Below are 12,249 nucleotides of genomic sequence, written 5' to 3'. Positions count from 1 at the left end.
GATTACATAATGGCTGGCGTGCCGCTGCGTACCTCACACAGTCGTGCAGCAGTTCCTGACAGATGATGCAGGTCAGTGTTTCTTCCATTTTGTCGGGTTTGATGTTTGTGGGCTTTGCTTCTTCTGGAAGGCCTTGGCTGCTTTTGCTGGACCTGGGCATTGGCGTAGGATCATCTGCAGCACAGAGCGCACAGCCGTCAGCAAGAGATGGGACACGGAAGGGAGGGCAAGCAAGGCTTCAAGTTCATTACATGGGAGCAGAGCCAAGAGGCTACCAGTGAGCACTAATTGTAACATTTTTAAATCAAACGTGGAAAGTTGCGACTTCTCTGCAGGTACAATTAGAATGCGCCGCCATGCCATGTTCTTACTCATTTCAAGGCTCACTTTTTTTTTTTTTTTAAACTGTGGTTTCCTGTACACATTCCAAGCAAGAGACCTCTATACCATGCCCTCAGGACCCCACTTCATCACCATACCTGGGAACCTTTGCGTTGTGATCACCCTAAGACTGCTGTTGATTTGCAGGGGTGGGGGAGGGGAAAATAATGCGTATCAGCTTCCTCTGTTCCACCCCACCCTGCTAATCCTCACTCTCTCTCCCCCCACCCAACCCCATCACTTTTCCCCCCTCCAGGGATGGCCTTCGCATTCTTCCCCTTCCCTGACTTCTGCACCCTCACCCAACCCTCAGCTGTGTCACAAATCCTGCAAGCACAGCTGCAGACTGAGCTGGGTGTGCTGCAGCCCCCCTCCACATGCTGCCTGCAATATGTCCAATCCAGACTTACTGCTGGGCTCCTGGCTCCCTAGAGGTTTCCTGAAATGGGAGTGGCTGGAACTGTAAACTGAGAAGCCAAGAGCTTCTCAGTGTTTCTGCAGAAACCCAGCAATTGATGCAAATTCCCAGAGTCTCTGGGCAAAATCTGTAGAGTTCCCAGGGATGTTCACTGTTCACTAAAGAGCGCTAGGTTTATCCTGTTCTTCCCACCCCTGACGTCCTCTCAGGTAGGGTCCCCAGAAAAGTAGAGGTCCTCCATGCTGCTCGCTGAGTGTCAAAACGGGCAAAGGAGCCTATTTATCACCCCTACAGCACGCGTGTAAATTCACCAGGCTGGGAGAACAAGAGACCTGATCCAAGCTCCCAAAGCTGTCACCATAATAGCCATAGGCTACTCCCTGGGGGCATCTGTCTTATGATAAATCATAGTCAGACACCCAGAAGATACCCCCCCCCCCCTCTACTTTCTTTCACAATCACACTTTGTAATGCAGAATCAGCCATTTCTCTCCCGATGCAGTGCTGGGAAATGCTAACCTCTTTTCATTTTCTTTCTCTTGGGCTCCAAGTCCTCCTCAGACTCTTGTGCTATGGATGCGATTGAAGGAGAGAGCTCAGCGCCCTCTGAAGACATGCTAGAAGTTTCCGTAATGGCATTCATCGGTCCACCATCTGAAGGCAGTCCTGAGACCGCTGCACATTTGGTTCCTGGTGAGGAAAAGGAAGACAGAAGTGGTTAGCAAGAGATTCAGATGTAGCGAGCCTGAGGCAGAGGTGAGGGGAGACAGGAATCCGCCAGGTGGCATTTCCCTCGGCTTTCTCTCTGAGGCAAACAAATCCTAAATACAGTGGCTCCTGATGAGCTCCAGGAGAAGGGCGCACATGCAAGAGACTTAAACTGGGGACCCGAGGATTCTTGAGCTTGGCTCAGAACAGGGATTTTGTAGCATCGTATGACAGAAGTACCACCGCAGGCAAATTGTGGAGACAGAACAGTACATGTTACTAGTGACTCCAATAAAAGGAGCAATGCACAGTCTGTATGCAATGAGAAGGGGAGGGCTGGTCTCTTACGATTCCCAGGGAGTTTCCCCCAGGGGTGTAGCAGTCTTGCAGATAACGGATACTCCTTTTATGCAGTTCTTCTGTTTACAGCGGGTAAGGTTTAGTGTCTGGGAATGTACCACCGGAAGGGCTCGCTAATGACTCTTTAATCGTGAATTCACAGAATTCTTACCCGATACCGAGTAAGTGGGCTGGACAGTAGATGCGGGCTCACTATGGGAAGCAGGAGAGGTAATCAAGGGATCAGAAGTAGAAGTAGATGGCTGTGCCTCCTCATAAGATGGTGGTGGCAGTGATAATGAAACCTGGCTTATATCAGCTCCTTCTGTATCCGAGGCATCTTTGGTCACATGGCATGAACTGTCAGCATCAGCTTCTGGAAAAAAAAAAGAGGCAAAGAAACGGGATTTGTTTCACTGCACACAGCAGGCAGCACAGACAACACAGCCCTGTCTTTGGGAAACTCAAATGAAATCGGTATGGAAGGATTATGTGAAAAGCTGTACCAGTTAATGAGTTAGGGAGGGATTCTGCTTTCCCTGCAGGAATGGCCCCTTTGCAAATGAGTGTAACGTCCAAGGCCGAACATTATCCTCTCTATGTACAGATTTCAGTATACATTGGTGAAAAGGTGGATGGACGTTCTAGTTTAAGGGCCCAAGTTACAAAGCCGTTTACGCTCAGAGAACCCAGTTTTGGGGTGAATCTTAAAAGCCCGGCACATGCCAAAGCCGGGCGAAGTGCACAGAAGTTGGGCCGGCGTGCATCGCACAGATTTTAAGCGGCGCCCAAGTACATGCACAAATAAGTTGAAAAAAAGGGGCGGGGCACGGGCGTGGGCATTCCGGACTTTAACATGAAATGAGCACGCAAATATTCACGCGCACAAGCGCGCGCCAGGGACCCCTACCGCATAACTTTACTTCTGCTGTGGATGGCGTGTAAATCCAGGAACAAAAAAAAATAGGCTAGACAGCGGGGTTTTAAGGGTAGGGGCTAACAGGGTAAAAGAGAGGCTAATTAACTGGGGGGGGGGTGTAGGAAGTCCTATCCTTTACCTGGGCTAACTGGGAACGAACTGGGGAAACTGGTAATTGTGTCAACACATGCATCTACTAAAATCCCCGTGCTTACTTGGTAGAGATGGCGTTTGCGCGCGTCCATATAAACTTGTACGCGCATGTACGTGCATACAGCTTATTTTATACCATGCACATATATATGCGCCTATGTTATAAAATGGCCACGTCCTTTGGTGCGAGCCGGCATACGCGCATACATGTGTGCCCGCGCAGCTGTTTCAAAGTTACCATCCCTATGTGTGCAAATGACTTGACTACAATAGTCTGAGGTTCTGTGTGTGTAACTTTGTTACACTCGTATTTTTAGGCAAACTGTAGAGAGGCATTCCAGGGCTACAGTTGGAGCATATGTTACTCCTGCGGGAATTCTGCGCTACTCGGAATGCAGAATTTGCGCAGAATTCCCCCTTCCCGCAGATTTCCTCCCTCGTCGCCCTTCCCGCAGATTTCCACCGTTGCCTCGCCGATTTCCTCCCTCGCCGGAAGAGGATGCAAAACCAGAAGTGAACAGACAGCGGCCATCGCGAGAGTAGGGGCATCGCAGCACGTCAGAAAATAGCAGAGGAGACCCTGGCGTGCCGCGAACGGAGCGCGTCCCGCGGCACACGGGACGCGCTCCGTTCGTGGCAAAGATGAAGGCCCAACGCGCCGTTCACAGCAAAAAGGGAAGGCCCCAGTCCCGCAGCATGCCGGTGAGAGAGGGGAGGGTGACAGAGAGCAGGAGGGTGTGAGAGAGAGCATGGAAGGTAAGAGAGGGTGGGTTTCAGAGAGAGGGAGACAATATGAGGAGATTGTGAAGGAGTGTGTATGTGTATGAGAGATTGGGAGTTCGTGAGTATGAAAAAGGGATTGTGTGTATGTGAGGGTGCTAGCCTGTGTGAAGAGATTGTGTATATGAGAACGCCTGTATGAGGGTGTGTGTATGTGTATTAGAGAGAGGGAGCCTGTGTGAGGAGCAGTACTGAGAACAGGGTCAAACTCTGGGACTGGCAATAGAGTGGAAGGGCTTGAGCCTAGAGGTGGAGGGGAGAGATACTGGCAGGTGGAGGAATTGGGGCCTGAGAGGGAAAACTGGCCAGGGGAGTAGGGAGAGCGAGTGGAAAGGACACTCTTACAGTGAATTTCTAGGGAAATTCTGCTCAAAATATTTAAAATTCTGCAACTTTAAGTAACAACATTTTTCTGTAATAATTTAAAATGTAATTACTTAAAGACTGTCATGTAAATTGTGTTACTTTGACCAATATAAAGTTTGCAGAATTTTTTTTTTTGTGCGCAGAATTCCCCCAGGAGTAATATGTGCACAAGTATACATGTGTACGCAGTGCCTTCCGAAGAGGAGTAGAAGCTTTATGGAATGTTACTTGTGTGGTTGCTCGCCTACTTGCCTGCATATTTTCAAAGCAATCATGCACATAGGTTCACTTGAATGCACAAAGTACCCCGTTCTACAGGAAGTTCTATAATCACCTTCTAAGAGCTCACCAGTAACACATCTGATTTACAATACAGAGCTCAACAAGGGACATACTTTGTCCAGATTCGTAATTCTGTTAAAATGTAAATAGCAAGTACTGTCCTCTGTCTGTGTTGCATATGTAGAATTATAATTCTGATATCCTTAGGGGAAAATGTGCATATAAACTTGTGGACATGAGGCAAAACTCCAAAAAGCCAAGTCTCAGGGCTTTTGAGTACTCTGCAAGTAGAAATCTTTCATGGAATGGGGACAGCAGGAAGCAAATAAACATTCGGAGAAAATACCAATCCATCAGATTCAGTACATGATAGAGGAGGAATGGCCGGATGTCTTAACCAATTTAAGTGGAAGAATTTGTTATTCCTTATGAAGTGTCCCAAAGACAACAGGTGTCTTCCGACAAATTCCCGGTCCCCTAGCCATGGGCTATGTTTTAGGATAACTGCGTTGGGAGGGACCTCAAGGCTCAAACTTAGAACCTCACAGTCTCAGGTCTGAATGGCACACTCCAGGGTCTGGAGGCAGCTGCAGTCTGTGGCCCCTGGCTAAGGATTCACTGCTTAGAGGAGGGGCTTGAAAAATGAGGAAAAATCCTTGGGCAGTTGTAAATGGTGGCTTATGGCAGTGGTCCCCAATAAAGAAAATTCCTGAGTCCAAAAAAAAATCCAAAAAAATGAAAGTCCCTCTTCCGCCCTGCCTGATAATTGGTTTGTAAGCCATCAGTCCTACTTTTCTCTCCTCGCATCAGCAATGGGCTTCAGTTTTATGTCTCACTTACCAACTGGCTCTTCCAAGGCTGCCTGGTCCATGAGCAAGGTGTTATAGAGATAAGCAACATCTGTTGAGACAGATCAAGTATTTTCAGTCAAATGTTATTTCCCCCCTCACCCAGGTCTCTGTACTATCCCCATACACCGTGGCGCATGGTGGTCACAGGCCCTGCTTGCACACAGAAAGTGACAACAACCCTAGTAGGGCCAGCATTATAGCAAATACATTTCTCTTGCATTTTGCCTTGGCACTCACGAGTTTAGCTCCTAATTCAGTAGTAGATATCAGGGGGTTAATTATGATTAACATCTGCCTGCAAAGCACATTAAAATTGCATGCATATATCAAACTAGTAAAAAGTCATTGAAAAGCAAAGTGCATAATCTCCTTTCCCCCTCCCCCTTCAAAGAATCGCAGCTCCAAGGAGACTGTGCCCAGTGTTTCATAAGCATTTCCACGTCCATGGATCAGATTTACAATTCCTTAGTCATATCCACTCAATTGTTTCTTATGCTGCAGAACAGCTAATCTAGCTAGTTCCAGGCATACTCTGCTCATGGTCTGGGCATACAGAATTAATTTATTCAGTCTCTGGCAGAATTGAGGCCTATGTGAATAAATGAATGAGCCATACATGCACCTGGGATAAAGTACTGGGAGGAAATGCAATTCCTGAAATGACAACTGGAATCTGATATTCTGTCAGATCAATGAAATAGAGCCATCAGCCACCCTGCAGTTAGTAATGCAGCAAGGTGGCTCCTTTCCTGCATGAAGATCAGCTAGTACTTGGTCAGTACATGAACGGGTGATCTAATTGAACCCAGAATTGCCAAGAAGTATAAAATCCATTCCTTCTGTGGGGTATCTTCATAAATCAGTACACATCTGTTTCGTTTGCTCATCCCCAGGTCTTTAAAAGCTGAAACTGGCCAAAATGGGGATGCAAATTCTGTAACAGGAAGTGCAGAAGGCCTATGTGCCCAGCACTCCCAGGGTCTTTATGAAGTTCAGCACTAAAATGGAGAACTCGCAATACTGTGCGGCTATCGGTGCAACTTTACGTCAGCCAAAGAAAGTGCTTGCGGCCAGCAGTCAAGCCAGCTGGGTACCAACCCCAGCTCTGACCCGGACTGTGCACACCTCTCCTCCTCCTTACTCTGCTCTGGTTCATTCTTCCTGTAGACAATGTAGATGACGTCTCCGGTCTGTAAGGGACACATCTGCCTTTTCACCACCTTCAGCTTATTAATAACTGTTCCATTGGTGCTGTGGAGAGATGGCAGAAACGTTAAGTAGCATTACATTACATGAAAATGGCCCTTCTACATCAACATGGCAGGCAGCTTAGTGGCTGGAAACACAGACACAGAGCATTAGGACACAGAGTTTATGCGAGTTGGGATTCCAATATGCTGGAGGGGTTACAGTTACAAAGCAGATAATTTGAAAGAGAGACATCAAGAATTACTTTCTAGTGGCTTCACAGATTGCTCAGCTATTTATTAATAGGTAGTTTTAAGGCGGCACAGATGTGTTTTGTATGTAATAACCTACACATACTGCCACTCCTCACAGTGTCAGTTGTTTCTGGTTATGAATAACTATTCGTCATGTTAATTAGAAAGGTCAATGAACATTTTTTTTAAAAAAGCATCATTAAATCAGAATAGGGAAAATGCTTTCAGCACTGAGGTTCTTACTTTGCAAGATAAGATCATACATGAAATCTAACACCACCTTAACACTGTACAAATAAGGGTGAATAAACAAGTTGTAGGCGATAGCTTTTTCTTGGACTTATTGGCGGTACGGAATCTAATGAAAAGGTTTCGCCTACAACTTCTCCGTCAACCCTTGTTTCTCTGCATTCACGTGGACTGACACAGCCACCTCAATACTTATCAAGATTATAAAGATATGGCCATAGTTGCACAGAGCACAGGAAAATTGGACTGGGTGACTAGAGCCCTTTGGAGGGCACAGAGATGCTTTCACCTGGTGTCTTCTAATGACACTTGGCCAGAATCTTCATCCACTGTAATTGTACAGTGATCCCCAGACACCAGCTTGTTGCCAGGCAAGGACAGATCACAGCCTGTGGAGAGAGAAAGCAGAACTATGACATGACTTACAAGCATACACTTCAAAAGAATTAGTTATCGAAAAGTGTTTATAAGGTGCATTATTTCTTACTAGAATATAACCGTGCAAGGTTAAAGTACTGTAAACTGCAATTTATTCCAACTCATTTTTCTGCTCAAACTCCCCATTTCTGGGAATCGGGTCATTGACCCCTGCACAGCATTAAGCCATCAGACTGTAGCCCAGCTGTGAACCAGGCAGATGTTATTACTAAGATACAAGAGGGTGGGGCATTGCCTTACCTGGGAACAGAAGCCTACATTTGTAACCACAGGAGATTCAGCAGGAGACTTAAAACTGAACCCCTGAATCCATGCAAAGGTGGCTGAGCTTGGATGGTGGCAGGCGCAAATTGCGCACGCTGGCAGCCTGCCGGCACGCGATCCTCCGACACAGTGGCAAATGGCTGCTGTGCCGGAGGCCTCTGGCCCTGCTCCTGTCCTCCCCTTTTTTAAAGCCCCAGGACTTAGACGCATCCCAGGGCTTTACGTGTGTCGCCGGGCCTTTATAAAATAGGCCCGGCGTGCGTAGAGCTTTGAAAATCCGGCCCTTACTGCTTTTGGTGAAGAAAGATAATTGTATATTTTCACTTCATTTAAAAAAAAAAAAAAAATCCACTTTTCTTATCGCTATACAATTTGGACGCCCATAGCAAGAGGTGCCTAATATTTTGCCAAGGTTGCTAAAATGAATTATAGCAAAAAAAAAAAAAAGCAGGATCAAAATGGATGCTTGTATTGAGCGCCCGATGCAATAAACCATTGAGCGCTACGGTCACTCAGCTCTCTGTTAGCGCGGCCTCTCATTTAATTATTCCATCGGGCGCCCAGGGGATGTGGCTGCACTCACGTTTTCAGCGCGCGGCTTGTTGCATCAGCCCCTCAGTCTGCGGTTTAAACAATGAAACATTTTTCACCTTTCCGCTTGGTAGAAGGATTAGTTCTGAATCTGAGGGATGAACTCCTGTTACTTGCTTGGAACAAAGTGTGCTGTGATCATTGGTTTTCCTTAAATATGAGCATTCAGGAGAGCAGCCCCCAGCACTTTCAAAGGCTGCTAGGCACTCACTGCTCTTCTAATGCAGGTAACTCCTAAAGCACAGGGCTAAGGAGTGCCATAGAATACGTTCTGTATGTTAAGTAGTTTGCATGGGATTATACAATTCTGTTCATGCACATACAATGAAAAGCAAGCAAATACTTTTACAGAAAAAAAGAGACTGCATGTTTAACATTACATACTGGTTACAGTGTCTAGAAACCAAAATTCTGGAAAAGATTAGAAATGGGTTGAATTTCCAGCTGCAGCGCTAAAGAATAGTTTAAAAACTGTCTTTCCAACAGCTGCATACTCAGGCCTTCCAGCGAGGTGAGGGGTGTGTGTTTCTTTCCTCCCAGTAGAAAAGCATAAGAGAAAAAATTATATTCTCCAGGAATTATCTTCCAAATGCACTGAAAGATATGGATTGGTTAAACTTACCACCAAGCCCAGTATGTGGGAAGAGGAAGGCAGTGCAAGGTAACCCTAACCTTTGTTAGATATGAGCAGCCACTTATTTTTCATATACATCAACTTTCTCTAACACAGACAAGATTCTGGGGGTTTTTGCATTAAAAAAAAGCTACTAAGGTGTAAACATTTTATCATAGGTCTGCTACTGGATCAGCATAGCTACATTCACTGAAGAAACCCTGTTCCCCAACCCAGCTAAACAGACAGGAAATGTAAAGTCCTGGCAGACCAGAAATCCGGATTCAAGGGGGCTGTACATAAGAAAATGTAAAGACATTTAGCATAGCTGTTAAGCAGGAAATCCCCTAAAGTTTGAAAGGCGGATATGTTCTCCCTGAAGCAGGAGGCCTTCTTTAGTAAGTACTGGGCAGGGGATAGAACCTCTTACTTAGTGTAACTGGGGAAAATAATTTTGAGGGTGCAGTTCAGGTTTCATCACTGAAAATCTGTGAAACTCATCTAGAAAAATGATTCACAAAGAGACACTGCAGAAAAGAAAAACACTGGATGAGCCATCACTTGCTTACAGCAGGCAAATCTTAAGTTTGCCAAGGTTATGAACGTAAAAAAAAAAAAAAGTTGTAGTCCTCATGCAGAAATCTGAACACTCAGCCCAAATACTGCCTCTGCTTCTGGTTAAGATGCCAAATTCCTTCCAAGATCCCACTTGATCTGACTTCACTCTTGGCAAGCAGACACCTCTTCCGGTTACAGCATTCGCAGATAAAAATCATGGTGCAGCACATGACATATCCTACCATACAACCTCAAACTGTAATCAACCTGGGGTTAATAGAATGGCCTGCCAACCTTTTTAGCGTAAAGGTAAAGCACCCAAGTCAGGATGTAGCATATGCCCAGGAAGACTGCATGGTGTTTGTACTCTTAGATCTAAAGTTCTGATGGAGCTTATGATGGTTTCATGTGTGCTAAATGTATCTGCAACAGAATCAAGCGTGCTTTCCTCACTGAGGAGCAGAAGGTTTTCATGAAGGTGTTGTTTTTTGGTTTTTTTAATTGTAAGCCACTGAGTCTTTGTGAGAAGAACAGGAAACCATTTCTCATGTTATCTTGGTCCTATGCCACCTTAAGTGCACTCATTTCCCCAACTACAGAAACACATTTAATCAGAATCCATGACCAAGAATTCTATCAGGCTGGTGGAACCACTAGGTGAACTAGGCCTGGGCCCATTGGGGGGCACGAGCCATGTGGCGCCACCGCTCACGGCCCCACATGACTTGCACCCCCCTAATGGGGGTGGTGGCACTCCTCTTTGGTGCCGCCACTTACAGCCCCACATGGCTCATGCTCCCTAATGGGGGTGGCAGCGGTGCAACTAGGGGAGGGAGTGGCACGAGGCAGAAGGTGCCTAGAGCGCTTAATTCTCTTGCACCAGCCCTGAATTCTATTAGTATTGTTCAACAGGAAAACAAACCTATTATACTGAAAATAGCTCACTTTCTATTTAACAGAATTAATAACAGAACTGTAAAAAAAAACCAAACAAACAAAAAAAACCCACAACACTCAAGTGCCGATGCAATATTTTGGCGCACAAAGCGGGCGCTGAACAGTCAGTCAACTGTTTCCTGCACCCGACTGCCGACGCTTTTTTTTTTTTTTTTTAATTAAATTACTTTAGTTTTTCCTCCGATATTAAGTAGGAGGCAGTAGGGAAAAGAGTTTTTTCTGCTTTTCTGTACTGGTTTAAGGAGCGCTCGGCTATTAACGCCTGCTCCAGGCAGGCATTAATTTCTGATCGCTAAATGTGTGTCCCTGACGCACAATTTATTTTTTGTATAGGGAGTGAACTGCTAATAGCCTCATTCACATGCATTTGCATATGATGAGCACCATTAGATTCACTCTGGGTTGGAGGCGCTAATTCCCTTATTGCATAAGGGGCCTTTACAACCCGCATCCAACTGTGGGTTAACAGTGTGCTCAGCTGAGCACACTGTATTGCATCGGCCCCTCAGAGTGGCTTCAGGGGTTGTGGTAGAGTGAGATTTTAAGAAAAGTGTTCACCCCCCACCCCCCAGCTTGTACAAGGAAGGAAATTATAATAAACTAGAAGAAATGCTCAGCACTCTGTTCTCAAGCTAACCCCATCCACCTAGGGCCAGATTTAAGAGTTTGGAGCCATAGGCAGAGTAGAAAAGTGGGGAAGTGGGAGATCCTGGAGATTGGAAAGTGGAGGGATGTCCCATTCCCCCACCACCTCTTAAAGTGCCATAGTAGTGCCCCTCTGAAGTGGACTGCTGGAGCAGACTCCTCCATGGCATAGTTAGTTGCACTCCTCTTTGGCCTGGTTACTTGGTGCACAAGGCAATTGCTTATACCTAAACCTGGGCCTGCCACCCAGCTTCCCCAGTGCTTTCCTACCTGATGCAGGTGCTCGTCCATGGCTGGTAGGGTGTGTATGCATGCTAGCATGGGGATCCCACTGGCACTTAAGATTAACGTGCTGTCCTCCAGTGGGGGGGGGGGAGTGCATGCAACAATTGCCAATAGACAAAACACCCGCTGGAGGGCTAAGAGTATTACCTATATTTATTTGTGTATAGATAGATAATCTGATATAACATCATATATCCAAGCCAAAGGCCAAAACCCAAGATGTACAGGCAGGGACAAACCCACTTCCATAAGAATAAGTGCGAAGTTCCCAACAGGCTCCCCCCTTCCCATTCTGTTGCTTTTCAAACACTGGGGCCCTTTGAGTGGGAAACAGGAAGTCTTGGCAGTGCCCCCCGTCTCCTCACCTTTCCTCCTCCCGATGGTGCACTCTCTTTTCCGGAGCAGCAGCTCGGGCTCGGCGCCCCCCAGGCGAATCAGCTTCCCCCAGGGCCTCCTCTCGTCTGAGCCATCCATGGCCGGGAGTCCCTGCTGAGCCCCAGAGAGGGAGAGGAACTGCAGTGAGTAACCAGGCAGGAGTAGGGCCCCGCCACAGGGTGCACGCTCCCGTCCTCGGCTGCCTGCCGGGTTTCCTGCCCCTGCCGCCTCCCCCTTACTTCGGCAGCGCCCTGTCACCGAAGCCCTGCCAAGCAGCAGCTGATCGGGAGGCGGGGGCTCCGCTTGACGTCATGCGGGGGGCGCGTGAGACGTGGCCCCTGCGTGCCAAGCCTCGCTCTGGCTGCACGCAGGCATCCGGCGGCGCGTGGTTTCATTCTTCAGGAAGAAGGCGGTGGCGAGTGTCTTTCGCCCGTCGGTGATGACAAGACTGGCCTTCGGGGGGAGGGGGGTTATCGCAAACTCGTGAGCCTTGTTGTCTAAGCTTCTGGACTTTTTCATGTGCACGGCTGTGTCTTACCTGCGTGAAGAATAGGAGCGCCCCTCCCCCTATCAGGGCAAACGACCAGGCCGAGCCACTCCTGCTTTTGCTCCATTGCATGCATAGAGTAATTCTG

At 47.1% G+C, this 12,249-nt stretch overlaps 1 protein-coding gene across 1 annotated transcript in view; it reads right to left on the bottom strand.

The window, feature by feature from the left end:
• CHFR (checkpoint with forkhead and ring finger domains) overlaps positions 1-11,958 on the bottom strand; it is a 34,859-nt gene extending 22,901 nt beyond the window's left edge. Inside the window, exons 1-7 of the mRNA XM_029571085.1 lie at positions 11,605-11,958; positions 7,178-7,277; positions 6,339-6,448; positions 5,187-5,246; positions 2,019-2,222; positions 1,319-1,489; positions 33-174 (exon numbers count right to left, since the gene is read on the bottom strand). Of these exons, the coding sequence (XP_029426945.1) occupies positions 33-174; positions 1,319-1,489; positions 2,019-2,222; positions 5,187-5,246; positions 6,339-6,448; positions 7,178-7,277; positions 11,605-11,713 (896 nt within the window). The 5' untranslated portion in view covers positions 11,714-11,958. The remainder of the gene's footprint in view (positions 1-32; positions 175-1,318; positions 1,490-2,018; positions 2,223-5,186; positions 5,247-6,338; positions 6,449-7,177; positions 7,278-11,604) is intronic.
• Positions 11,959-12,249: the final 291 nt, after the last annotated feature.

The sequence above is a fragment of the Rhinatrema bivittatum genome, chromosome 11, assembly GCF_901001135.1.
Source record: "Rhinatrema bivittatum chromosome 11, aRhiBiv1.1, whole genome shotgun sequence".
Taxonomy (NCBI): Eukaryota; Metazoa; Chordata; class Amphibia; order Gymnophiona; family Rhinatrematidae; genus Rhinatrema; species Rhinatrema bivittatum.
Note: the sequence above shows the minus strand (reverse complement) of the source record. Positions and strands in the feature narration are given on the sequence as shown.